The 27,098-nt window shown below is 48.3% G+C and overlaps 5 protein-coding genes and 1 pseudogene across 5 annotated transcripts, besides 29 other annotated features; all 6 read left to right on the top strand.

Annotated features, from left to right (window-relative positions):
* Tc00.1047053507735.10 (hypothetical protein, conserved) lies at positions 1-487 on the top strand (the record flags this gene model as incomplete). Its single annotated transcript, XM_807003.1, has 1 exon — positions 1-487. A coding segment is annotated over one exon (487 nt), but the record flags the coding sequence as incomplete, so codon positions are not given.
* Positions 1-3,413: a sequence feature (heterozygous, Esmeraldo-like haplotype).
* Positions 713-743: a microsatellite.
* Positions 954-990: a microsatellite.
* Positions 1,218-1,242: a microsatellite.
* Positions 1,281-1,300: a microsatellite.
* Positions 1,437-1,495: a microsatellite.
* Positions 1,546-14,187, top strand: Tc00.1047053507735.20 (hypothetical protein, conserved; the record flags this gene model as incomplete). The annotated part of the gene is made up of 1 exon (XM_807004.1): positions 1,546-14,187. The coding sequence occupies one exon, from the start codon at positions 1,546-1,548 to the stop codon at positions 14,185-14,187; it is 12,642 nt and encodes a 4,213-aa protein (XP_812097.1).
* Positions 3,414-3,524: a sequence feature (areas merged during assembly that could not be assigned to a particular haplotype. This can correspond to areas where the two haplotypes were merged or to regions with more than two copies in the genome that were merged during assembly.).
* Positions 3,525-4,632: a sequence feature (areas merged during assembly that could not be assigned to a particular haplotype. This can correspond to areas where the two haplotypes were merged or to regions with more than two copies in the genome that were merged during assembly.).
* Positions 4,633-5,763: a sequence feature (areas merged during assembly that could not be assigned to a particular haplotype. This can correspond to areas where the two haplotypes were merged or to regions with more than two copies in the genome that were merged during assembly.).
* Positions 5,764-7,881: a sequence feature (areas merged during assembly that could not be assigned to a particular haplotype. This can correspond to areas where the two haplotypes were merged or to regions with more than two copies in the genome that were merged during assembly.).
* Positions 7,882-8,462: a sequence feature (areas merged during assembly that could not be assigned to a particular haplotype. This can correspond to areas where the two haplotypes were merged or to regions with more than two copies in the genome that were merged during assembly.).
* Positions 8,463-9,178: a sequence feature (areas merged during assembly that could not be assigned to a particular haplotype. This can correspond to areas where the two haplotypes were merged or to regions with more than two copies in the genome that were merged during assembly.).
* Positions 9,179-9,212: a sequence feature (areas merged during assembly that could not be assigned to a particular haplotype. This can correspond to areas where the two haplotypes were merged or to regions with more than two copies in the genome that were merged during assembly.).
* Positions 9,213-11,276: a sequence feature (areas merged during assembly that could not be assigned to a particular haplotype. This can correspond to areas where the two haplotypes were merged or to regions with more than two copies in the genome that were merged during assembly.).
* Positions 11,277-11,498: a sequence feature (areas merged during assembly that could not be assigned to a particular haplotype. This can correspond to areas where the two haplotypes were merged or to regions with more than two copies in the genome that were merged during assembly.).
* Positions 11,499-14,609: a sequence feature (haploid, Esmeraldo-like haplotype).
* Tc00.1047053507735.30 (hypothetical protein, conserved) lies at positions 14,503-15,372 on the top strand (the record flags this gene model as incomplete). Its single annotated transcript, XM_807005.1, has 1 exon — positions 14,503-15,372. The coding sequence occupies one exon, from the start codon at positions 14,503-14,505 to the stop codon at positions 15,370-15,372; it is 870 nt and encodes a 289-aa protein (XP_812098.1).
* Positions 14,610-15,308: a sequence feature (haploid, non-Esmeraldo-like haplotype).
* Positions 15,309-18,686: a sequence feature (areas merged during assembly that could not be assigned to a particular haplotype. This can correspond to areas where the two haplotypes were merged or to regions with more than two copies in the genome that were merged during assembly.).
* Tc00.1047053507735.50 lies at positions 16,439-22,591 on the top strand (annotated as a pseudogene).
* Positions 16,462-16,494: a microsatellite.
* Positions 18,687-21,899: a sequence feature (heterozygous, Esmeraldo-like haplotype).
* Positions 21,900-22,017: a sequence feature (areas merged during assembly that could not be assigned to a particular haplotype. This can correspond to areas where the two haplotypes were merged or to regions with more than two copies in the genome that were merged during assembly.).
* Positions 22,018-27,098: a sequence feature (heterozygous, Esmeraldo-like haplotype).
* Positions 22,719-22,748: a microsatellite.
* Positions 23,011-23,057: a microsatellite.
* Positions 23,144-23,163: a microsatellite.
* Positions 23,324-23,360: a microsatellite.
* On the top strand, positions 23,360-25,207 carry Tc00.1047053507735.60 (hypothetical protein, conserved; the record flags this gene model as incomplete). Its single annotated transcript, XM_807006.1, has 1 exon — positions 23,360-25,207. One exon carries the CDS (start codon positions 23,360-23,362, stop codon positions 25,205-25,207), a length of 1,848 nt encoding a protein of 615 aa, XP_812099.1.
* Positions 25,287-25,306: a microsatellite.
* Positions 25,545-25,569: a microsatellite.
* Positions 25,715-25,748: a microsatellite.
* Tc00.1047053507735.69 (hypothetical protein, conserved) lies at positions 25,963-27,098 on the top strand (the record flags this gene model as incomplete). The annotated part of the gene is made up of 1 exon (XM_807007.1): positions 25,963-27,098. A coding segment is annotated over one exon (1,136 nt), but the record flags the coding sequence as incomplete, so codon positions are not given.

The following is a 27,098-nucleotide window of genomic DNA, read 5'->3' on the forward strand; positions in this document are numbered from 1 at the left end:
GCGAGGCGCGGATGACGCGCCGCTGTTAGACACTGTGCTAAAGAAACGTGCAGAACAGATTTTGCGGTATCACTCCACTCGAGTAGGGGACGAACGTCCTTGTGAAAATGTGGCGCCCATGTTTGGCCCTTCCAACCGTGTGGGTGCCTCCCGCGGTCTATTTGCCCCCGCTCGGCATCATGACTCAGTGGACAGTGAGAAGGACGTCGAAACTGGGACGGCAGATGTCCCTTTTCATGTTGAATGTGTTGCGTTTACGCAAGGTGAGCTTGAAGCCCGTCTGATGTGGCGTCCGCACCGCGTTCAGGCTGTGCTGGAGCGAATGATGCATAACGGGTCAGTATGGATTGACCAGCCGTCAATTTCTCAAGGGGAAATTGAGGGGGAAAAGTTACGAAAACGAGGAAAGACACTGAAGGAAGTGAAGCCGGCGGAACTCGTTTATTGGTTTATTGTTTTTTCAGCACCATTTGAATCCTCCTTCTGAATAAAATGAAATTACAAGAGTTTGTTTTTGCCAGCGTTTTTTTCTTTTTCTTCTTCTTCTTGTGTGGGTGGAGGGATGCACGTGAACAATTTCCATCTTATATACGTATGGATATATTTATATATAAATACGGTCGTATGTTTGTGTTTTTGCCTGTTTATTTATTATATTAGGATGTTCCTCTTTCTCTTTTCTTCTTTTCTTTTATTTATATTGGATCGTGATTTTATTTATTTATTTATTTATTTTTTTTTTTTCTCTCTCACTTTGTGTTTGTATATGAATGTCACAACTGTGGCGTTTTTCTTTTTTTGTCTTGTTTTAAATCTTAAATCACACGCACACACTCGCTCTCTTTCGCACTTCCCGTCTTCTTCCCACTCTCTATTTATGCGTTTTCTTTGCCTACGATTTGTGTGCTTTTGTTGTTGTTGTTGTTTTTGTGTGTGTGTGTGGGCAAATGAAGTTTTTTTTTGTTTTTTTTTTTTCCTTTTTTTTTTTTTACCCCCTACTTCTTCTCTCCGATTGCTGACAGAGCAGCCGCGCTCAAATCACTGAGTGAGGCAGGGTGCATTGTTACCGCTGTGAAGGAGGCAGGCACACACTTAGAAACAGGGGGGAAGAGCGGGACTGTTCCGGCTGGTAATATTCGTCCGAGGGAGTTGGACACAAGAGGAAAACGTGAAGCGGCGGTATTCATTTTCATTTCATCTGTTCCACGGACATCCCTACACACACACACACATACACACACATTTGAAATCTTTATGTGCATGCAAACCCGCAGGCACAGATATATATATATATATATATTTGTATGCTGACACGTGTGTTTGTACATAGCTGCATCTATCGTGCTTGTTTGCTTGAAACAGTCGCTGCCTACCAGCCAAAGTGCTAACCAAATATTACCTGTGCGCTGAGGTAACGAAACACTCTTGGAGAAACAGTTTATTTTTTGTGTGTTGGCCTTTGCGTGTGTTTTTGTTTATTTGTTTGTGTGATTATATATATAAAGCGAGGGGAAGTGAGAGTTTTGGGTTTTTACTTTATCCATCATGTTTGACAAATTTGTGGCGGGTCTCGTCACGACATACTTGGGGAATTACTTTGAAAACGTGAACAGAGAGCAAGTGAAGGTCTCATTGTGGAGTGGGCATGTGAGTTTGAGGAATCTGCGCTTCCGTAGGGACGCTCTGCGGGCATTTGATACTGCGGTTTGTGTAAAGGAAGGTTACATTGATGAATTGACGGTTATTGTCCCATGGACGCGCCTGCACTCGGAGTGCGTAGTGGTGGAAGTAAAAAAGGTCCGTGTGTTGCTGCGGCAAAAGACGGCTGCCGGGTATGATCCGGCACGTGAAAAACAAGAAGCGTATGAACGCAAGCTGCACCAACTGAACCTGTTTGAGGCGCTGCTTCAACAAGAACTTGCAGGAGATACGAAGGTGGAGACAACTCCAGTAGCCCACAATGGGGCTCCCACAGAAGGCGTATTAGAGGAAGAGGAGGAGGCATTTTTAGAAGCACAGAAGGATGTCACTTTTGCAGCACGTCTAAAGGCCGTCATACTGAACAATGTTCAACTGATGTTGAAGGATGTCGTTGTACAATATGAAGGCTGTTATGCATCTGGAGGGAGTGTAGACGCAGGGACGGATCAACTTGTGGGTCAAGACTATCATTCTTTTTCTATTGTATTGGATAATTTTCGAACGTATGCGTGTGATGAAAACTTTGCTCCGCACTTCACCGCAGCAAAGGAGAGGGTGTTGTACAAGAAGGTGGTGCTGGAGGGGGTGCGGGTTCTTCTCAACGCCACCACCTTTTCCATGCAACGATCTGGATGCGGCGATGAGAATTATGCAGCCGAAACCATACAGGAGACGGAAGAGGCATCATTAGGCGTCATTAGAGGACTGTCAAGGAAAACAACACCATCAACGTTACGGCAGAGTCTACCAGCGCGGTGCTATCGCATTATTTCTCCCTTTAGTGCAATGGCCTTTGTGCAGTACCAGCCGGTGCCATACCGCACCGACCTTCCGACGTCCCGCATTGAACTGCGCGTGGATCGTCTGCGTGCTGTGTTATCTCGTGAAGAATGGGCAATACTTCGTGCCTTGTGGCGCGAGGCACGTGACGGAGAGGAGTATGATGTGCTGCATCACTTTCGGCCCGTGGGCGCCGAAAAGAAAAGGCCCACCGACAATGCGCGCGCCTGGTGGGCATACGCCATTCAGGTAACTTTGCATCGTATAAGGCAGGTTCGAGAACGCCGCGTTTTTGTGTGGGAGAAATACAAGCGCCTCAAGGCGGCGAGAGAAGAGTACATGACACTGTTCAAACGCGCCAGGCGAAGACAACTGGAGGCCAACTGGCTTACGGAACTTACAATGGAAGAGAAAACGCGACTCCAAGATTTGGAGATGGAACTGCCGATGGAATCAATCAAAATAGCACGTCGACTCGCCTACCATAGAACGCATCTAGAGCGGGAACAGAGGGAGGCCCTGTTGGAAAGGCGACGGCAACAAAAACATCAGCAACAAGAGGAAGCCGAAGGGAAATCTGGAGAGATGGGGGAAGAGCCAAATGGGCAGGCCGCCATGGATGTCGCCCACACAGACGGGAAACGCCGTTCAAGTTGGTGGAGTTGGTTATTCTTTTCAAAAACGCGGAACACCCAGGAAGAGAATGCTGGTGATCCGTTTGGCGAGGAAACTCCCGATATTCAGGCAGAGATTGAAGAAATGTCTCAGCTTGTGAATGCGGAGCGTTGGACGGCTGCGCAACGCCTCGCCATTGCCAAGGAGTTTGGCATTCCCGAGAGTGAGGTGGAAAGTCTTTCCGATGCTGGCGGTAGTGCATCAACTGGAAACTTTGAGGGGGTTCGTTGGCAAGTTTCTCTCCGTGCGCATGCACTCGAGTTAATGTTACGCGAGAGTGATGGGGAATGTGCACCCTTTACAACGTTGGCGATGGAAGGACTCACCGCTAACTTGGTGTACATGTTTAATCGCTGCTTTTCTTTTAGCCTGGACGTTAATGATTACATGGTGCTTTCGCACTTAAAGGAGCAATCGCGTGTGGTGAGTATTATTCGTGTAGCAAAGGAGCGGTATGTCATTTGTGGCTGTGAACATGAAGCCGCAGCCTCGATTTTGTTGAAGCGGCATCACCCCGGCAGCTTGGCGGAGTATGACGCCGTGAGTGGCGTACCGCCATATGAAATTTGTTTGAAGTGGAGCCCTATAGACTGCAATGTAGATATGCCTTTCCTTCAGGCCTGCGTTGAATTTGCTCGCCCTTTATCCCCTTTTCCTTTTGTGTCGCTATCCGCCTCATCACCCACACCGTCGTCGCGTGGTGTTCCCTCGCCCTGCGAGAGGCGACAGGAGACGATGGACCCCAATAAAAGGCGCACATTACTGATGATGATGGTGGAACGGGAGTTTCTGTGTAGTTGGCAATTACTACTCCATGATGTGCGTATTGTTGCCTCTGAAGATGAGCGGCAGGTAAGTCGTATTAAACTGTGGCGAGTGGAAGTTAAAAACGACCCTGCAAAGAAAATTGAGAAACGGCGGCGCATACAATGTCTCACGGGAGTCTCCGACACCTTTGGCGATGACCCAGACGATTGGGTGAACACGGTACACGCCACGATTGGAGGGGTAACAGCAGAGTGTCTTTTGAATACCACACGCGTCGATGCAAGTTTTTATGACTTCGATGAGGACGATTCAAAAAATTTGTGGGATCGCATTACGTCCCTCCCGAGTTTTACAATAATTTTTAAAAAGAGTGTTATGATGCGCCGCAGCCCATCCGTACCGCTCTTGTCCGCATCCATTGTATTTGAGAAGCCACTGCAAATTCGATGCTCACGACAGAGCCTCTCTGTATTGTGCACCTCCTTTTTGATGATGACAGACATCTTTCAGAGACTCTCTCAGCCGGCAGCCATTGATACGATGCATGACATGTCGCCTACTTCCCCCAGCAAGGTGTTCCTTGCCCAAGTGCTTACCGTAGATGAAAGATACCTTGTCGAGCATGAGCCTTCTCCGCGATTGCAAGAGGAAAAATTTTACCGCGAAAAAATGCAGGCACCCAGTCTGGTAGACAATTACCGTCGCATAGAGGTGATGATGGGGAAAATTGTTGTCTATCACGTCAAGCGACCCACCTTTCCAAGTCACTTTTTTGAACTTTATCGAGGTCATTTGCACGTTGCTCAGGATGCCTCGGAGGTGAGTTTATTTGTGGAGTGTGGGGGTGTTTCGCATACACGCAGGAGCGGCGTATTGAAGGCGAAGGAGGTGCTGTTCGGAAAATATAAGTTTCCATCTCTCTGGAGTATGCCGTTGCTTGAGGCCTTCATTGAAGACTGGTGTCAAGAGCATAAACGGAGTGGGAAGGAAAATGAAGAAAGGGAAGAAGTAAAACACGCTTTTCGAACTGTCCAGAGGGCCTCTCGAACGCGTCCATGTCATCATATTCGCATGCGATTTCAGAGCATCGAAGAGGCGAAACGCTTTGCCAATGCGCTTGACAGCCACGCGGTGGGGCACCATGTCCTTGACATCCCTCCTGACCCAACATCAGTAGAAGAGGAAAACCAACAGGGTGGGGAGCAGCAGTTGTGTTTGTTAAAGATGGAAATGTCTATTCCAAAGTGTAGTTTTTATCTTCGTGATGAAGCAATTGAGAAGCACAAGGAGGGCGCTACACCGCCGATGCACAAATTATTCATGACCTCGGTGAATATATCATATGTGCAGCAACAAAAGAAGAAAGTTATTTCTCTTGCTACGAATAGGTTATCTGTTATGGCACACGCAAGAAATGCAACAGTTTTTGAGGTTACGCGATCCGTAGCGAAAACACCTGCTTCTGCTTCGACGGCGGCTGATGATGATTTGGGTCCAGCGCTAACTCTTCTGTTTCAAATGAAGGAACGATTATATCCCCATGCGGCTCGGAAGTACGTAAAGATGGCTTCCTCAGCAGATGTCAAGTTGGCGTTTTCAAGTGAGTTGTTGTGTGTTGCCGAAATGCTATGGGACCTTTCGGGAATTGTGACGAACCAAATATTTGGGCATGTGAGATATCGGTCTATCCCCTGGTCAGATGAGCCTGCGGCGACGGTTGAAGAAAAGTGGCGGACGGATCCTGCGGGGGGTCTTCTTCAAAATGATGACGTTTCCATCGACCTGGAGCACCTTGTTCTGTCACTCTACTACCCATCCGACAAGTTTGAATTGGAAGATGAAACAGACGCCGCAGTGGATGATGGTGTGAATGCCAAACCCGTAGCGGTCATCAATGGTTCTCAAGTGAATATTCACTGGAGCAATGCCGAGGGTTGTAATAAAAGTTGTGTGACGTTACATCGTCCTTATATATTGATGCGACGTGTTCCGACCGGAGAACTTGGTCACGTGGTGGCGCCCACCGGAAACCAGTGCAAAGAGGACACAAAAGGAGGTATTTTCACCGGCAAACCAATGTTGTCTCTTTCATTCTCTATCCACCGTGAGCCACCAATGTTGTCGATATCAGATTTTATTGCGAATGGGGGTTCTGCAGGGTACCGTTATACACATTTTCTTTTTATTTCAGGAGAACACCTGAATATTGTTTACTGGCAGCCGCAGTTGTGGAGCCTCATTGAGGTGTTTTCACGTGGTGTCATCTCCAGGGCAGCAACGTTAGTGTGGAGACAACCTTACATTGCGGGGAGTTCTTTGCTGCGTTGGCCTCAACCCGATGCTCCGCTTGCGCCTTTTTCGTGGTGTCTCTTGCACAAACGTTTTGAATTGTCGCAAGTACATTTTTTGCTTCCAGAAAAAAGTGCCCATCTTCCAGCCAAGTTATGGGGAAAGGCGGATTTCTGTCGCTTTTGTGATGAACTTCGTGTTGATGGGGAAAGCAATTCAACAAGCCCAAAGCGGTTTGTGCAACACATCTCAACGCTGACGCTTGAAGGAATTGAGGTACGTGGCATACGACGGAAAAGAACCATTAGTGATCTCGCTGCCGTGAACATACTGACTTTGCTGAGCCGTACGCGGTTTTTATGTGAATTTTCTTACGAACTCTTTCGTGTAGGCGGTTGGAGAGAAATGCGTCCTCGTCGTTTCCGGATAGAAATGCCGGATGATTTTATTTTCCAGGGAAGCACACCTCAATTTTCTCTTGTATTGGACTGGTTTTTTGTAAACTACCTGGAGATGCCGTGGAAAGGCCGTTTTGCGCCCAAGAAAGTGGCTGTTGACCCATTCATTTTGGCGTACGGTACCGGTGAGGAGTCGACGGAGTGGACTATTGATATTCGGTACATTTGCCTTCGCCTCCGAGACCCACCTCGGCGCTATCGCTCCGTAGAGGCGGAGGAGGGGGACTCTTTCAAAACCTTTGAACGTTCTGCTATCGATATCGCTGTTTTGGTGGAGCACTTCACGATGGGTTTTCAGTGGGGGTCCGGTGGTGCATTCTCATCCCGCTACTATGTTGGGGAGGCTTCTGTGTGGCAACTGGAGCCGTTAGCGCAGAACCGTGTAACGTTTTTCCGTCACCCAAAGGAAGTTGTGGATGAATCATTTCGGTTTTTGTGGTTTCATCATGAAACCGTCGGAGCGGCCGCACCACCAACGAAGGAAGAGGAAAAGAGGAGGTCCACGAGTCCTAATAGTCGTATGAATGCACACACGGCCCTTCAAGCGCGGTACAATGTGTCAGTTGAAAGGGAAGTGAAGAAAGTCTCTAGCTGGATTTCGGTCGGTTCTCTCGACATCACCCCTGAACCGTATTTCTTATTTAATCTGAAGGATTCCCTTTTTAGTCTTCATATTCGAAATGCGTATGGCAGAATCCTGCGTTGGGAGCCACGTGTGGCAAATGTTCTTCCACGCCCGCCGAGTCCAGAAGACCAGGACTATTCGACCAATTATTATTTTACTCTTTTTAGGTTAAATTTGACCGTTCCACATCTCCTGCGCCCATGCCAGCGTGTTAGGTCGCTGTTTTTTGTTTCCATCAAGTCTATTGAATTTGTGCTCTCTTCAGAGGTGCATGGTGTCAATTATATGTGGTCTATTTCTGTTGACAGTATTGTCAATAACGGTGTGGTAGTGGAGAATGACGCGTCGGAGGGCGGATTCAAACTGCGGCCGGTGTTTGTGCCTCCGTTCTGGTCGGAAGAAGGCAGTGAGACAGGGAAGGTAAAGAATTTGTTTTACCTGGCGCGTACAGCGGAGAATTATGTGACGGGAGCCATGGACTCTGTATGGATTGTTCTTCCCCTGAAACGAGAGATATATGCCCTGTGTGAAGTGTTTGAAAAGGGTGGGTATCAACAACTGCGTTGGTTGTGGACGTTTTTAGAGGAACGGCGTATGTGGAGGAAAGGGATGTCGTCCAAAGGCAGAGATAGTTCACCCTTTTCGGTTTATTTTACCCTCAAAGCGCCTTATATGGTGGTGGCGGAACATGGCTGCGTTGTCGCAGGTAACCCGAATCTTGGCCGTGGCGTTGTGTTAAGTCCAGGAGACATCGTCGTGGAGAAGGATACTAATGGCAGTGGTGCTTTTGGTGTTTCACTAAGTGCTGTGGGTGTGGTATCTTTGCAGGAACATTTAAACTACGTCATGAAACCGATGGAGGTCGATATCGTTGGAATTTCACAAAAGGATGTGATGTGGAACGTGAAGATCATTATCCATGCGGTAGTTGTTGAGGTGGAGCAATCGCTTTATGAACTTATGCTACAAAGCCTCGTACGGCATTTTGTGGTGACCGAAGCGGAGTTGTTAGACGTCTTTCATGCAGAGACCGAGGACCCGGCGTTTTGCCTGCAGCTCCCAATGGGAGACCCCACGGAATGTGAATCCGGTGATTTGTCGCTGCCAGCAGCGGGAGGTGAGTTCGGCCTTCGAGTCTGTGTGGAGTGGGACTCCTTCACGTTGTGTTTGCTACGAAATAACTTCGGCATCTTTCTCAAAATGGGTGAGATGTCTGCGATGTATGAACGCCCTGTGGTCGTGGAGAGGCAGAGGGGCATCCCCGGCGTGGCAAGGCGGATGCATGTGAAACTGGCTTTTATTACCCTTGGCGCGGATGACAGGCCCAACCTGCTTGAAATGCGGCCAGTGACCCCTTCCATCTCTTGCCGGACTCGGGACCAAAGCAAAGAGAGGGAAAGAGAGGTGGAGGGGGTTGAGCAGTCGGCGGAAAATTTGTCAGTGTATCGCTGTCTTTCCTTCTGCCTTGACGCGCGTGGCAAGGAGGAAGAAGTCCACGTGAACTTTGGAAAGGCTGTTGGGTTCTTTGAAAAGAGCACCATGCACTTGTTGCTTTCCTCGCTTTACGAACCGTATCGGAGAATTGTGCTACCGGAGTATCATGTGCACGAAGTAAGATACATCGACAGTGATTTTACACTGCAGGAACGACTTGTGTTGTCTCAACGCACCAAAGTGAGGGTGGTTCAGGGGCGGCACAATCACATCACCATTGACGGTAATGGGCATGACATTCACTTCATTGACGCCAGATCGCCCCTATTGTCACTTGGCGATGGTCTTACACTGTGCATCATCAACGCACGCATTCATCTTTACGGGAAAGTTCTTGAATATTACATGGCCGTTGGGAATGGATCGTACGTCATTGTAGACGCCACTTGTAATACGATTATCAACGTAGTACCCTCACCATGCGGTGATTGTAGTGCTGCAACGGCTGGCCTAGAGCCAATTGTATCGGATATAGAAAATGGGGAAGAAAAGGAAACCTCTTTAACTGTCCATCGTGGTACCAAAAAGTCTGGTCATCAAAACAGCAAGAATAACAACTCGGCTTCATTTAAATCAGGGTTTGGTACAAATAACGTCTCTAGACGAGTTATGGCCAACGTCGTTCTTTTTCTCACACTTCCGGAGGGAGCGCGTGAATTACATTTCCCTCTTCAACAGAAAACAAATACGGCGCATTTTTCACGTTCATTGGTTCTTCAAGCAACGATGTCTGCGCGCGTGGAAATGTTACGGTTTGATGGTCATTTGATTAATGAATCCAGTACGTTTGACATGAGTGAGTTTTCCATATACTGTAAATATCTTGACGCAAATGGAGGCCTGGTGGAGAACCGATCGTTGGTCTCTGAACTGGCACTCACAGTTCACCACACGCGGTCGTATGCACAGTTGGAAAATGTATTGAAGCGATATATCGAGGTACTCTGCCCTTACGGCATTGAACTGCGGCTATGTTATGGTGACGTCTACCTTTGTTGGGATGCCATATTAGGGACGCAAAAGACATTAGGAAATATCGAGAAAAATGGGCTGGATGACGTTGTAGGCAGTGAGATTACCTCGTCGCTGGAGACACCTTGGTATACCAGTCAACAGGGCAACACAACGACTGATTTGGAAACTTATACGAGTTTGTCATTTAACCTGCGATACCTTAGTGTGGACTTAGTGGATGACAGCAGCGATGTCAGCATCCCTCTATTTTGTGTCCGCGTTGAGAGCCTCACCACCCCGATGGTGGAAAAGAGAGGTTTAGCCTTTAAGCTGCATGTTTCCTTCACCTGGAGCATCACTTACTACAATTTCAGTATCTGCTCTTGGTGTTCGCTGCTTGAACCCGTTCTTCTGGATGTCGTGCTGCGAAGCGAACCGAATGTCTCATTTGAAGATGTTAAGCGGCGGAAAGGATTGCTGCGAGCGGGGCTTCATTTACGTCCCGTGCGTTTACATCTTTCAGCGCGGGTGATGGAAAATTTACGTCGTATTTGGTTGCTGAAAAAGCATCTTTGGGATGCACAGCATTCGTTTGAGCAGGACGTTTTTTGGAAACCTCTTGGGACGTCGAAGCAGCAGTTCTGCATGTATCGGGTGGTACAACACGTTGGACACGAGGTGGAGGTTCGTTTTGCCCACGACAGCCCCAACCACTCGCCCACACCCTCCATTCTGAATGCAAACGAGACCATACAGTTTAACTTCCCCCGAGTTGAGGGTCATGAGTTACCCCCCTGGCAGCACCGTCTGCTGGTTTCATTTCGGAATAACACGGAACTGGTGAACGTTGCGAAAACAGGGAAACGTCTTGTCTTTCATTCTCCCGGCCCAATGGGTAGTCATCTGCTGGTGGATGTCACCGTCTCGGAGGGACAAAAGTTGGTTGAGTTCCGTACAAATATTGCATTTAAAAACGAACTTCCCTTTACCATGCATGTTTCTGGGGTGGGATTAATTTCACCGGATGGTGTACTGCATTTACCTCTTGGTTCTCTGCGGCATCGTACCTCTTTTATGCCACACATGGAAAAACACCGCAGTACCCCTTGTTCTCTGGGAGTTTGCTACGACATGCTGCCTTTTCTCTACGGGCAGGTCTTCCTGGGTGTCTGCACAGTCGAGTGCAACGAGACCGCGGAGGATTTCAACTCCATGCAGGCCTCCGCGTCTTTGAGGCGGGCCGTCTTCTTTTTTCTTTGCTTTGATGAGAAATGTTGTGTTGGTGATTCCGACGTGATTGATTGCAGGGGAACCTTTCAGGCGCCCCTTTTTATTGTCAATGGCACAAGTTTGCCGATGCGGATTTGTTTGATGTACCGAAAGAAGTCAGAAAAACAGCACCGTTCCCCGTTACACTTTGGTAAATCCAATTCCTACGAACATGTCACGACGATTGATGTCGCGTCGGGAGAGCGCTCTTGCATCACGCAGATGAATCCGTTAAAAGACATTTACATTGACATTGTTGCGAATCAGGCAAATGGGGAGCCGATGGGTCCAGCGCCCATTCATCCAGATTCGAATCCGTCTCCTGCGCTTGTACACTCTGTCAGCAAAAAGGAGTGCGATCGCATCATCACCCTGCATGACCAGCGGGGCGCTTCCATCATTCTTCACGTTGATTGTACCCCGAGGGTGGTAACCATCTGGTGCCCGTACTGGATCATCAACCGAACCCCACATTGCTTACAAATTGCAGATGTAAAGAACGGCACACTCGCCGCAGGTCTATGCAGTGAGGAAGGCATCGCACCGGGTTCGTTTGACACCGTTGGTAGCGGAATATCCCGTGGTGGTCCTGCGTACCTTTTCAATACGAAGCGCATGGAAAAACTTGGTGATAAGGCCGCCATTTATGTCTCTATTGGAAGATACGCGTTTAGTAGTGGGATCCACTGGACCAAGTGGTCCGATCCAGTTCCCATCGGTGCATTGCTTGAGTGCGGAATTGTAAACTGTAGCTTTTATAAAAATGTGAACTTGTCATTGTCATACACGGTGGAATTTGTGGGTGGTCGCATGAAGGCTACTCGTGTTGTCACATTCAACCCCCGCTGGATTCTTCAGAATTGCACCGATAGCATCATTACATGCCGTCAGAGCCGAATCAAATTTGAGAACATGAGTTCCCTCCTCCGACCAATCGACTTATCACCAGATCATAGTCAAATTATTGATTTTAGTCGTGAGAGCGATGCAGCAAACGCCATTCAGGTGCGGCTTCCTGCAACTGCGGGGTTGGAAATTCAGCGTTGTTACTGGTCACAGCCGCTTAACATTGGAAAGTTGTGTGAAAGAGCCTTCAACATCCACTATGAAATACGAATGAAAGTGCAAGATAGACGTTGTGTGTATCCAGAAGATACGGTCGTTCAGCTTGGAGATGTTTTGTATGTTACACGGGCGGGATCAGATGTTTTAATGCTCTCATGTCATCGCCGCGGGAGCACGATGTTCGTTGTGGTTTCCAGGCCTTACCGGCCGCCACTTGTTGTGGAAAATCGCACCAGTTACACAATAAACTTGAGACAGCAAGATGTGCCTCAGCTTCTTGTTGTGTACCCACGAACAACAAAAGGTTTTGCATGGGAGAACTCGAAATACCGACCGGTGATGGAGCTGTGGGTCGCTGAGGGTAAGAATGCCCGAAGCAAACCTCTCTTTATTAACTTTGACCCACAAGCCGCATTAAAACGCAGTGAACAGCAGCAGCAAGCATTACTTCTCCCCGGTGGAGTCACTCTCTTTGTTCGGATACGAGGGTTGAGCCGCACAAGCTACGCCATTAGTATCACCACAGAGAACACTATTGACACCTTCTGTTCTCTGCCGTACTTTCAGTTTTTCTTCCGTGTAAAGGTGGATAGCATCCACGCATTGTTCTCGGACGAGAATGAGGACTTTATTCTATTGACGGTAAAACCTGTTAAACTCTTTTTTTCTCAGGGAAAAGAGGCGGAGGGCCCGGGTGATGAGCAAATCTTTTCTGCGTCCGTCTCTGTGATCCAGATTGATGACGAACGTCGGTGCGCGAAGCAGCGTGTGGTGGCGCAACTGGTGGATGACAAGTCATTCACGTTCCGTTTCTCACGGAAACTTCTTCGCTGGACCCCTATTGTGTACTTTAAGGAGTTTGTCATCAACCTCAGCTCCATTGAGATTCATCTTGAGGATTCGTTCATTTTTCAGGCAATGAAATACCTGGAACAAATGCGTGTGGTTCTAGGAAATAAGCCCGTCAATCTCCCTCCAACCCACATGAATGGCCACCTGTTGGCATCAGGAATTGTGGGGGAAGGAAAAAGGGTACGTGCAACAGACGTCTGGAAGCAACAAATTGTTTTTATGGATCACCTGCTTATCGAGCAAACTATGGTCTCTATATCGCTTTATCGGTCTCCTGGGGCACAGAATGATCCCATGTGGGAACAACTCGGTTATCTGAGCCTATTTATTCGTTCCGTGCAAGATGCTCGTTTTGTCTGGCGTCGTATTGAGCAATGGGGTGTGTACGACACAATGTGGTTGTTGGGAGCCTCGTATTCGGCTTTTTACAAGCATCAATTACAACAGCAAATGTCAAACGTGATACATGTGGCTGGTTTGGACGTGATGCGAGGCTTTGTGACGGATCTGCTGCAAGGATACTTCACGTCAGCCATCGTTACCAACATTGATCTTACCAAGCTGCGTCTTGGACGTCGAGCGGAAGCACATTTTGCTGATGATGAGAAGTCTCTTACTATCATGGGAGGGGTGGCATCGAACAGCCGTAACACTCATGAGGATATGTTGGAGGCCGGCGATGATGGAGGCGGTAAGTTTGGAAGAGGAATAACAGAACCGCACGCAGAGTCCCAGACTTCAATTCACTTCCATACTAAGCATGCACCAGAAAATGAAAGCAAAATTATTGAAGCTGCACTGCGTCTACCGTGGAGTGCGTTTTTTGCCCGTGTGAAAGACACTGATCTTTGTCAGTATGGGATCTTTGCTGTTCAACGCTTTGTGAGGACCCTGGACTTGGCCAACCCTTCCAGGATGCAGTGGCAGATGCAGGATTTGGTGTTTTACGGAAATGAGGCCAGTGGCGCTGTGCAGAAGAAAATTGAGCCATGTGAACGTTGTGAATACATTGAAATGATGCGGGAGCAGCGGGTTCAGTCAGACAGTCTAAGCGTTCTGCCGCACCCGGACTTTGGTCTCATCAGCTGGGCGGAGTTCGTCCACCACATTTCTTGGGGTGAGTTTGTTCAAATGTGTTCGCCGTCAGAGATTCGACGGTATGCTGGACTGGTCATGCTTTCCATTGTGGGGAATCCGAACAATGTGATTCGCATTGACAGTGACAAGGAGTTAACGTCGGACAAGGAAATTGCATGACATGCGTTGTGATCCACGGAAGTGCAGGCGATGGTTTGCTCGCTCAACGAGAATGCTTTTTTGTTGTTTGTTTGTTTGTTTTTCTTAGTGGGAAGAGAACAGTGTGCGGAAACTGAAATAGACCCTTCATCTTGTGCGTCGCCGTTGTGCATATATTTTTTTCTCCCTCTGTGAATTACTTGTCTTTGTGTTCTTTCATGTTTTTTTTTCTTTTATCTTTTGTTTTTATGGTTTTGTTGGGTGTTCCACCACTCATGCCAGTTTTCGACACACTGGGGCAGGTGCGGGCGTCGGATTTTTTTTTTTTTGCCTTACATGTCGCAGCAGCGACCTCCCCCGCGGGCGCCATGGAGTCGATTCGCCACGGCCAGCAAGCAACCGCGGCAACCTCCGCTTTCCGCACGACCCGTAAACGTCACGCGGTGTCCCATGACATCACTCAAGAAGAAAACTCAGTCGGTGTGGCCTGCACCATCCACGACGACGACGACAAGGAGAAAGTCTCCCTTTGAGTTGGCGTACGAGGAGTCACTGGCGCAGCTTGAACTGTTGCAGCAGAAACTGGAGCAACAGGCCCTTGTTTCTCTCCACTTGGAGCGTAACACTCTGGAGTACTACTATACAAACACCATTTGCTTTGAGGGCTACGACGGCGAGTCCGTTCCGCAGCAGAACAGCGGATTTCATCATTACTATTTCACTAGTGTTGTTTCCATGGCGAGACGCGAGCGTCGGGAACGACGCGCACGTGAGGAGCGACAATTGCAGGAGGAACGCCGCAGAGTGCAGCTGCTGGAAGACGATGTTCGGGAGCGCATTATTAATGGCGTCCTTGCGGAACAACGAGATTTAGTGAGGAAGAGCGAGGAGGAAAACGCCGCGCTACAGCAGCACCTTGCACAAAAACTGGCGGAGGCGGAGACATGTGGCAAACGATTGCAGGAGCATGAGCAGCGGCAGCGAGTGATTCAACAGGAGCGCGTGGAGAGTGTACGGAGAACTATGCAGTTAGAGGAGGGAAAACTGAAACAGATGGAGAATGTGGACGCCACGCGTCTGGTGCTTAGCAAAGAGCGCGAGGAGCTTGCAGCGGTGCAGGCGGAGTTGAAAAAGAGAGAGGCCGTTGTAAATAATTTGAGAGAAACGATTGCACGACTTTCACGGAAGCGAAGGCAGCGTGAATGAATGCGGGTCACAGTAGAACTGGCCGTACGCCAAGAGAGAGAGAGTGTGTGTGTGAAGAGAAAATACAAACAACAAACAAATACATGTTGTTAACTTCATTTCATGCTTTTGCTTTTTTTTTGGTCTCACTTAGTGTCTGTTTTCTCTTTTGTTTGTTGTTTGCACGTCGCCAGCTGCCATTTCGTTTGCTACTGAAGTTGCCGCCTGGTTATTGTTAGATGCACGAAGAAATGATTAGATGCCTTTTGTTGCGTTTTCTTCCTCCCGTTTATTTCCTGTTTTATTTTTCCGTGTATCTGTCTGTCTGACTGTTTTTTTTTGTGTGTGTGTGTGTGTGTCTTTGCTGCCTTTTTATTCAACTCCTGCGACATCATCGTTTTTTTTTCCATCCTTTTATTTTTTGCGTTTGTCACCACTTTCACCCGCCGCCGTTGCCGCACGGCGCATGCATCCGTGGGGGAAGGAGCGCTGAACAGTGGGACGGCAAGGAAGGAGAGAAACGTACGCAAAGACAGAAGGAACGGGTGCGTCTGTGTGAAGAATCGGGAGAGAGAAAGCGAACGAGGGTACTTTGATCCGTCGTAAAAGGGGGTGGAATAAAGGGGAGTGAGAAGAGCGGTGCGGGTCGACAAGAGACCAGGAAACAAAAGCCAAGAGGAGACAAATATATATAGAGAGAGAGAGGGAGGGGGAGAAAGGGGGAAAAAAGGCAGAATAAGACAAACCAACGCAGTTGCCGTTCGGGTGTCCTTTTCTTTTTTCTTTTTTTGCCATACCGCCGCCAACACCTCGGAGGGAAAGGGGGTGGTGACGAGGCGGAACGAAAAGAACACGAGGAGAAGAAGCGGGTGGGGCGGAGTTAACGTCAAATGAGCGCGGGGACTCTTTTGCAACAAATTGGCTCCGCATGCCGTGACGGGCGTCTCAGTGCAGCAGTCATTGCGGAAATTAAGGCGTACTTAACCCTGTCGTTTAAACAGAGCAATGTCAACCAGGCAACATCTGCGACTGCCACGAATACTGCTGCGACGACTCCGTTTTTTGGTGGAGCCGCTGCAACGAGTAGTTTTGGGGGGTTTTCTGCTACACGCAGCAGCAGCAGCAGCAGCAGCAGCAGCAGCAACCGTTTGCGCTGTTGGGCTCTGTGGGTGATTCTCCTGTGACGCAGACCAGCTCCATTGATTTTGTTAACGAACATGTGGGAAGGGCTCGTGTCCTGCTCAGTCTTCTTCTACTTTGCGGGGACGCTGAGAGGCTGACTGGCGTCAACGACACAGTGGCAATTGTTGCCTCGATTGCAGCTACAAACATTATTCAATTTATTAAGGCAGAAATTTCCTCGGCGTCCCTCCTCACGTCAGGCCACAGCTCAATTTCTTCCGTGTTCTCCGCGCACGGCAAGTCAAATCCCATTTTACTCACCGCTCAGTGTTTATTGCTGCTCACGCGCCATTTTCAAATGCAGGAATCATTCATCAAAGAACTTTGTGGGCTTTTGGAACTTCTCATTGAGGAAGTGCGACGACACATCCACAGTGCTGTAGTAAGCATGGAAACTTTCCGCCAACACCCTTCGACAGCAAGTATTTCCGCTGTGGCATGGCTTTTGACGGTGTCACTTTTGAATAGTATGACCGCGTGGAAACATCTTTGCAACAGCTCTGGGCAATTTAAGGAAAATGTCTTGTTTCGTTCCAACATCGCCACGGAGGTGGAGGAGTGGCTGAGGAATCTACGCTCCAAGTTTGAGCATTTACAGATGCCGGGCTCCTTGTCATTTTCTGCTGCTGGGTACCGTAAGGCAGGGCAGACAAGGCAACCTTCCACACATGACGCGCTGGGAACTGCCGGTCGTAGGCAGTACATCCAGTGGATAACCATCGTAGAAGGGTATCTCAGTATAATTTTGCTTGGGGTCGGTGTATTCTTGTGTGGAAAGGGCGATGAGCGTGGTCTTGACAAGGCAGTAGAGGCGTTTTTGGGCGATCGCTGTAAATCCTCACATACCCTGAACCGTGGCAAAGTCATGAAGCATTTTATTCGATTAATCCCAATGCAGAATTTACTGGTCATTCCGCCTGAAAACATCTACATTATTCCATACGACATTATTGCTTACATGTTTGATGAAATGCTTCTTGCAATAAAACATGTGGCCGATAATGATGTACGTTCTTGCGTTCGATATCTGGAGTCATTGCAGGCCGGCACAGATGCACTTCAAAGCGATGAGGCTGGGGCCAAAAAATCGACGTTTTCAGCCGTGGCAGGAGGCGGTGGGTTGCAGCAATACAGCGTCGAGAGGGCGGTACGGGATCAAGGGGAACCCTTCTTCTCTGAAATGGCGCATATCCTACAGGCCCTCACTGTGTGTCTTGAAAATCTTCCATCCGATGTGTTAACTCCTGACATGGATTCCGATTGTGCCGTGACATTTTTTATATTTAAAAATTGTGTGACGCACATGCGCTCTGTGTTCCAGACCCAACGACCAAATGTGATGTGGGAATCATACACGCTCAAGATTCTGACGAGTTTTCTTGACATATTGGCTATGATTGGGAGGAATCCGCAGTATACGGAGCGTGTTGTGGCTCTCTTCAGTGAAATGCAGGTGGACTGCACGGAGCTGCAATGGTCCTCGCTTATCGGGCAAGCACAAGAGTGCGCTGGGGTGAGCGGAGGTGTGTCATCGTTACTTTCGCTAGATATGGGCGGCTCCATGACGGCGCTAAAGAAACCCACAAGGGCCACTGTATTACTTCATCGTCAGTTTACACAAGAGTACCTTGTAGAAAAACAACAAGCGTTTGTCGCTAGCGTCTTTGTGCTGTTGCGCCAAATGGCAACACATCCTTTACTTCGTGATGACGTGCATCATCTTATCACACTCAACACAGCTCTTAATTTTCTCTATGCCCCACGATTGTCTCAGTCCGTGCTTGGTAAGGTGCTTTTTCTGATTGGTTCATTGATCACGAATCATGAGGAAGCAGCACGTGTGTGGACTCTTTTGGAGGAAAATCATCTTCTTAGCCCTGTTACGGAGACCGGTGCTGCTTCAAGTGCCAGATGGAAGCAAGGTAATACTAGTGATTTTAAACGGCGAGAAAATGGCAACGATGATGACAGCATTGCCATCACCGTTGAGGCACGCTCACTACTAGGACACTGCCAGTATGAATGCCACCATGGAACTTACGGAATAACCATTGGATTTCTGGGTCTGATGACTGCCTTGTTTAAATACTATGCGCCCGCGATGGAAAATCTACCAACGTACACGGTGGTGATACGTTTTATTGCTGAAGAAATATTTCGAGGCGTCCTGCGTCGTTTTTTTTCATCGGCAGACGAACGCTATACTGTGGCTGCTTTGGCCGCAGCGGCGTTGAATCGCGTGTTGTCTCTACAACTCGCCTACAGTGGAAGCAATAGCATGGTTCCCTTTACGGTTGTCATGGCCTGTTCAAAAGCGCCTGCGGATGTGTTGGGTGAAGCGTTGCAAATTATTTCTGAAGCCTCAACGGCCCCTAATGAATTGCTGAATCATCAACGTGCGGCGGTGCGCCAATGCCTTATCTTGTTAAAGACGGCAATTACAGTGAAGGGAGGAGGAAGGTCTAGACAGTCTCTTTTACTTCGATGCCAGAACCCGCAGCAACACGGAGCTCGCTGTCAATTACTTCCGTTGAGTGCCAGTGTTGACAGTCTTCTTGCCAGGAAGGCGCTTCAACTTCTCTTGTTGATTCCGCAGCCTACTCTCAGTCAGGCGGCACGCCATTGGTTTAGTCGACCAGACGCTCTGGAGGCCGTCATTACGCCGTTTGTAACGGCACTGCGTTTGGAAGCTGTCAGCAGTCCCATCATCCACGTCCCACCTGCACTTGCCGTTTTGGACCACGATGAGGTGCACCTGATGCTGCCCCATGCCGAGGTGGAAACAAAATCCCTCATTTTAGATCTTCTTATCCAGAATGCAAGAGCCCCTCAGACCTCCATCACCTCTTGGCTCTGCGGCTATCCGTTGTATGGTTCCTCAGAGGAGTTGTTGGCCGGCTACTGCCTCGAACCCGTAATTGTGGGAGCCAACAGTAGAGAAGTTGAGGTGGCATATCCACACATTGCTGTGAAATATGTAAAGCTCGTGTATCTTCTTCGCGCCAATCCGTCTCTTAGCACCCCTAGCCTTCAGCGTCTAATGAGACGAAGTGGAAATGACGAGATGTTTTATTTTTTACAAACGTTACGCCCGGATCAATGCTCCCCGCTCGTACTGAACAAATATGCATTTGTCATGAAGCTGTTGGCGCTTGATGTCTTTAGCATCGGAACAAAGAAGCCAGAAGAATTGCATGTTTCTCTGTATTCGACGCCCAATTCCAGTTTGGTGGAAGTCCTCTTTTTGCTGCTGCATGTTTCACCCCAGTCGATGTCATTGAAATCAGAGGAATATGTTTCACCAGGTGTCATTGCTGGCCATGAACAGAGTGTGACTGTGGATTTTGCGCAGTGGCCGTCATTCTGTTTAAAATCTCTCCCATTGTTTCCAACGAATTGTGTGGCTCCTGGCGGGGCTGAGGGTTACATCTTCCGTGCTAATGATAGCACCCCGCAGTATTCGATCCCTTTGCTTTATGAAGCATTTCAGAAGGAAAGTCAGTTAAACAACAAACGATCCCTTTCTCAGAAGGAAATTCGAGAGCGACTCAGTGTCTTTGTTCGGGCCAACGAGTGTCTCGCCGCATATGCCGGTGGTGTGCAATTTATAGATGGCTGGTGCAGCCTGGCAAAAATTGCGGTAACCGTACTCGATAAGATACAGCAAGAACATATTGTGTATTTGGCGCAGTGTGTGTTGGAAGGAGTTCAGCTGACATCGTCCCTGACGGTGGCGGCTCAGGAACAAATTGTTTATCCGCTCAGTCAAACTCTTTCAACACTTATGGCGCAGCTGAAACGAAAGGCAGCGGTAACTCATGACGGGCCTCATGGCTTTCCCTCTAAAAACGGCGCACAAGGGACAGTTGTGGCGTATGGGTCAAGGTTTGGGGATGAAACCATCATGGACGAAAATGTTAGTTTCTCGCGACGTGCACGACCGGATACAACGGATGTTTTACAAACATCAGCAGTTTCACAAACGGCAAAGAGTAGTCTTGTGGAGAACTTCAACAAATTTTCACGCGCTGCTAAGAGAGATCTCACTGGTGCTATAATTGAGAGCAAGCAAGAAGCTACCGACATGTTTGATCGCTCGTTGATTAGCCTGGAGAATTTACAATTGCTGAAATCCCTTTTGGTGACAACTGTGCAGTGGGGTTCACGTGTAACCATGGCGCGGCAGCATTTTTATGGCGCTATGATGGCTTTTCTTGGAACTCCCGGCGTTTCACCAGATGATATCACACTTCAACGCCATTACACTGCGCTATTTGATGTGCTGGTGCAAGATATAACTACCTCTTCTTACGGTGGAAATAAATTGTCGGCCTTGGCCCTTCTTGGTCAATTATTGCACCTTTCGCCACAGCTCTGTGAGATGCTGTGTATATCGTCTACTAGCGATGGTACGAGCCCACAGTTGATGGCATGTATAATAAGTGCATTTCAGGCAATCGATGAATCTATTTCCGCTCTCTTTGCGCATGGAGGGACAGAAGTTGCTTCTATTTTGTGGCTTTTGCAAATCGTATTTGACGTATTGATGGTAATTTCTCAGAAACATGCCATTCAACTGATTCAAATCAATGCCCTATCGTACTGTACCGCCATGCGGGCCTGGAAAACGAGTGCACGGGTTTTATTGGGACACACGACCAGTGAAAATGATGCCGCTGCGTATGGCCTGGAAAACATTGACGCGTATAGGGAAGTCGTTAAAAGTGTTCTTTTACTTGCGACACGTTGGTTTAATGTTGTTTTGTCCGCACTGGACAACTCAGAGGCCGCTCTTCTGCCGGTTGCCGAATTTGTGCGCTCCAATCAACTGCTGTTTCAGAGCGTGTTGAGTTCGCCCTATTTGGACTTTCACCGGCGACACGTTGACTCGCTGACGCTGGACCTTTTTTCTGAGATTGGCGGAATGCTTTACCGTCTTTCCTGCTCGCCACTCGTGGATGAGTGTCGTGCATTGGCCCACTTGTTTGCTCTCCCCGATCTTCTTGCCGTTCTCACGAAAAGTGAGTTCATTGAAAGCCCTATTTTTATCACCGGCAACACGACAGCACCCGTGTCGGTGTCATCGCAACTCACTGTCAAGCAGACGGGCTCTCTGCCTTCGCCAACTCAACGCCAACAGATATACGTCGCTGTGCAAAACATTTTGCAATTTTTGTTGAGAGCGGAAAACTTGGGGGGACTCTTTGCCACGTGGGGAGAGAACGGAACTGCTGTTATGAATGCCGAAGGTGCAGTTGTAGAAGAGCATCCACCGCGTCTCTGCGATGAGGCACGGAACCGGGTTCTGATGGTCACCATCACTGAGCAGGTGGTTGTCGTTATTGAGAAATTCCATCATGGTGAAGTGGTACAGGCGGTAGATTTTATACCACATCTTGTCGCCCTTCATTCCCTCGTTCTTTTTTTGCATGCCTTTCTGTTATTGGATCGGGCGGCACACGTAAAAGACGCGAAGAGTCAGTGGGGCTCCATTGTGCACGCGTTGGAAGAGGCTCAACGGGTTGTGAATTTGTGGAGGGCCTTTCACTCCGACTACCTCCGAGGACTGCGGGTCACTCGAGTGGGTGGCGGTCGGTGGAGTGTGGCAGCACCATCGGTCAGCAATCAATCCATATACCCGGCAATCTCAGCGCCCCCGCAGGATGATACTAGTTGCCGCACAAACATTTATCACCAACATCTCCTAGACGCCCCAATGCGACAGAGTCTGAAGCAGAAGACAGATAGTGCAATGGAGCAGAGCTTCACAAACCAGCTTTCTACGGTCACTCTTCCGGCTGCTGGTAGTGGAGCAATGCAACTCGGTACGACGGTGGATGCCGCTTCCCTGGCATTCGACGCAGTCACACTCCCCCCGGCTGCTGGTGACGCCTCTATCGGTGCGTTGACGGAAACTACGCGTCGAAATGAGGTGGCACTGATTGATGAAGCCCGGAGTGTGTATCCCGAGCGGAATGACGTCCTGATCATGGAGTCCCTCCTGCGTCAGTTGAGGGTGTCGATCTCCAACGCTTTGCGTCTCGCCTCACGTACATAAACGAGAAGAAAAAAGAGGAATCAGCTGAAAAGGCGAGTGGTGGTTGGGAAGCAGAAAAAAAAAAAAAAAAAGAAATTTGTATCGAGAAAGGGAATAGAAGAAAGGGTAGAGATGAGAAATTATCAAAAGAAAAAGAGAGAGAGAGAGAGAGAGAGAGGAGGCTTCCGAGGCGGGCAATTGGGAAGAGGAGGAGGAGTTGAGAAAAGAAGGATGTTGGGTGGGTGGGTGGTGGGAAGAGGTATGAATTAAAAATATAAGTCTATTGACACGAATAATTATTTTAAGGCTATTTTTGAAGGGCCCGTTGTATACATCTCCTTCTGTTCTTGTTTGTCATGTAGCCCACTTCTCTTACTCTTTTCAGGCGTGGTGCTATGGCCACTGTGGACGGCTCGGTATTTACTTCCCTTCCCTCACATTTATCATCATTATTATTTTTTATTATTATTATTATTTTTTTCATTATAAATATTGTCTGTCTTTTTCTTTTGTGTGACCGCCAGATGTTCACAAGAAGTTGGGTTTAATGCACTTTACTTTAAGCACATTTCTTTATTATTATTATTATTATTTTCTTTTTTTTTTTTTTTTTCTCTGCCTTGGGTGGGATTCCGCTTAAAGATCCGCACGTGATCCCATTAGAAGGTCGCACCTGCACGGAAGCAGGGAGGACCGTCACAGTTTGCCGTGTGTCGTTGCTTCTTAGGCTTTTTTCCCCCCAACACATCACTGAAAAGAAAAAGAAAAAGAAAAAGAAAAAAAAAGAAAATGAACCCCGCCACACAAGACACCATCGAGACATTTCGCCAGCTGCAGAAGCTTTCCAGAGAACTGCAGCCAGTGAAAGCGGCATTGGAGACTCTTGTGAAGCGTGAACAGGCAAATCCAAATCCTACCGCAGCCGCGGGATCGCTGGATAAAATTGCCCTGCGTGTGCTTAATGTTTCTCGGAAGTACAGTGTATTTTTTGATCGAGCCTCGTTTCTCTTAGAGTGCGAGCTGCCTCGTCTGCAGCGCATGACGCCTCTTCTAGAGATTAAGGAAGAGCATGAAAGTAGTCTTCGGCCCAACGGCCACAAGAAGGACGATGATACCACAAATGATGCATTTCGTTATGTTTGCTCACCAAAGGTGCCGCATATTTTGAACAGGGAAAATTATTACATAATACGTGGGATGTTGCGTCTGCGCATGGAGATGGTGGACTACCTCATCGCTACGGAGCGGTATCAGCTGGCGCGTCACGTCGCGGACGCCTATGGACTACCTTTGTTTTGGTTTCCAACGCTGATGTCACTTGCACTCCCCCCACTACCGCCCATTCAAGGTGGCAGTATGAGCGGAAACAAGAACAATAGTAACAATAGCAATAATTCATTTGAGAATCAGGGAAGGAAGTCAGATTCTTTGCCCACATCTAACTTCCTCACAGCGTACTTTACGGTTTCGCATCCAGAGGAGCAGGGGCAACCCTCCACCACGGTAGCGCCGGAGCACATTGCCATCCAGTGTATTGAAGCAAGGCATTCCGTTACAGAAGCAATTGCATACTGTGAGGAACGGCTTTTACCCGCCGTGGAACGAATTGACGACAAGCGACAGAAGAAAGTTTTGGAAATGTTGTATGATCTTTTGGTAGAACTACACGCCACACGACTGCTACAAATCTTTCGAGATGGACAAACCGCCGACCATGTTGTGTTTCAATATATTGCAACTCACCTTCTGCCACACGCGACACGAAGACCAGCTTTTGTGCAGGCTATTATCAACGCTGTAACACCGCAGAATGTGTCTTATAACTCTTCAGCAATAACCGCAGAGAAATCTTTTACGAGTGGAGGCGACGAGCGTTGTTCGGCGTCGCCAAAAGCAAGAAGTGTTCTCACAAAGAAGAACGAAGAGTCAGTGCGCCTTGTGGTTTGCATGATGTCAGTGGAAGGCTACCACAAGCTTGCTGTGTCATTTCATAAAGTAGCAATTCTATTGGGATCCCAACTTCTCTCTGTAAGTGAAGCCCTTGGAAGGATTCATGGTAAACAAAAAGAGAGTGATGAAATGACAAATGGCTGGACACACACTTTGCCGGATCTTGTGACTCGCGTTGTGGCCACTTCTATATTTTTGAAGGATGAGTACTTTGACCGCATGGTAATGGAGCGACTTGCCTCTGCGTCCCTAATTAACCAACCCATTCCGGAAAGTCACCTAAACACACAATCGGGATCTGTTGCGTTTGATCAGTCTATGATGACTTTGGTGGAGGAGACGCTGAGCAGTGCCTCAATTTTGGGCTCCAAAAATGAAGAGGTCAGTACAATGCCACTGACAGCAGCAGAGCTTCTTGAAGCAGAGGATCGTTGGAGCAATGATGTACTCTTCATTCGACGTTCCACACGTTTTTACTGCTACTTGACAAAGGAGTGTCTTGATGGTGGGACCGGTGGAAACTACCCGATTGCACTTCCCAACGGCACGGTCCTGTCTAAACTAGCCGTGATGCAGTGTTGTATGAAGAAAACCAGTGAGGGTGATCGCTCCCAGAACATCGTGGTGTGTCCACGCACAAAGGAGGAGTTTTCTTCTTCATCGCTGAGGCGTATATTTGTGACATGAGTGCGGTGGGGATGAAATATTAAATATCTTGGCTGCATTCTTTCTTTTCATTTTTGTCATTGAAGGAGGAGGGACGTGTAAAAAAAAAAAAAAAAAAAAGAGAGAGAGAGAGAGAGGAGGTTTTGGAAGGGGGAGGAGTTGTGTGAGGGTTGCCATTTTGCTTGGTTTGCCTCTTCACACTCCATCCGTCGTCTTTTCAATGTGGTGTTTCTCTGAAGGTCCAATTTTATTTACTTTTATTTTAACCCGCAACTTTCCTCTATCCCACGTTTGTTTTGCTTTTGATTTTGGTTTTCTTCACACCTTCTCTCCTGCCCCGTGTGTGCGTGTGTGGTGCTTTTTTTTTTTTTTTTTTTTTTTTTGGAGTGTGTCATTTGTTGCAATTAGGCCAAATTGTTTTTGTTTTTCTTTATGGTGTTGTTCTTTTCTCTTGGTGCTGTGGGCGGGGTGCGTGCTCCGTACAATATGAACGCTCATTCAGTGCCACGCCCGTTTCCACCCTCCTTTTGTGTGTGTGTGTGTGTTTGTGTTTGTGTTTGTGACGGTGGCGGTTTCTGTGGGGGATGTTTGCTGTGATACAATTCACATGTTTGGCGTCCAACAGGGTTGTTTGTTGTTGTTGTTTCTTTTTTTTTTTTTAGTTTTTCTTGAGGGGGGCCGCAGGGGTTGTGGAGGGCAGACGAGAGAAGGACACAAGGAAGGAAGGAAGGTGAAGCGTTTGTTTCATTGTTCATGGCCATTGGGGAGCGAGGAGGATGAATAAGGACAACATGTACCGTGGTGGTTGCATGGTGTTGCTGCAGGCGATTCTCACGCAGGCCTGTCGGACAATTATTGCCTTTTGTGTTGTCGCCGACAACAGCATCCCTGCGAATAGACGTCTAATTGCCATGGCGAGTTCTTATGTCACAGCATCCGAAGCGGCATCTCTTATTGAAGGCATGGGCAAGCATGTACTTTTGACGGCGGTGCATCTCCTTTGTTGTGAAAAACATTCTTACAGGGCCTGCCGGCATTATCATGGAGAATTTGCCGCTGCCGTTGGAGCTATTCTGCAAGAGTCTTCCTTGCGTTCAAACATTCTTGCCGCCTTGAGAGAATTTATTACGCGGAAATGGAAGGGCGACGAGGATTCAATTCATCCCTTGCTTCAGCGTGCCTTGTCAGTCATTCCCGTCGAGTACCCGTCGACTCCCTCTGCCTCCGGGTCCTTGGCCGCTCCTCTGATGCTTCTACTTCAGGTGTATCCCGAGCTGGAGAGGGGTGGAACGTCGGCCGAAGTGGACTGCGGCTGCCCCCATCCGTGGTTCCGAGAGAATTTGCCGATCGCGTTATTGACTCTTTCAATGGAACAACACGCCCAGATGTGGCGGCGTACGTCACTTCTACGGATGACATTCCTGCGCTGGCAGCAACGTCATGGCATGTACTTGTTGCGACGTCTTGCCACCGACACCTCCTTCCCCCCTATAGAAATGACCGCAAAGGCCCCAAGCACGGTCCCTAGTGAACAGGCAGAATGGCCCACGCCTCCGCGACCGCAGGATGCAGAATTGAAACAAGACCCAGCATTTGGTCATATAAACAGTAACAAAAAGAGCGGTGACAACAGCAATAAGTCCATGTCCAAAAATTCTGTGAAAATTTTGGATAAAGAAATTACATTGTCGCAATCAGTAGCAGGATTGACAGAGGCTCCTGAAAGCAAAGTAAATATGGTTGCTGCGACGATTTCTAATGACCCTTGTAATGTCAAATTAATTAGGTCGTTACTTTCGGAGTGTGATAAGTTGGCTTCGGCGCGGCTTAAACGCCAGGCCTTTCAGACCTGGCGCGACGTCCGCCTCGTGGAGCGTCGTGGCCTCCCAACGTATTTCTGCCCAGCTTCCAG

Source organism: Trypanosoma cruzi, genomic scaffold (genome assembly GCF_000209065.1).
Source record: "Trypanosoma cruzi strain CL Brener 1047053516391 genomic scaffold, whole genome shotgun sequence".
In the NCBI taxonomy this organism is placed as follows: domain Eukaryota; phylum Euglenozoa; class Kinetoplastea; order Trypanosomatida; family Trypanosomatidae; genus Trypanosoma; species Trypanosoma cruzi.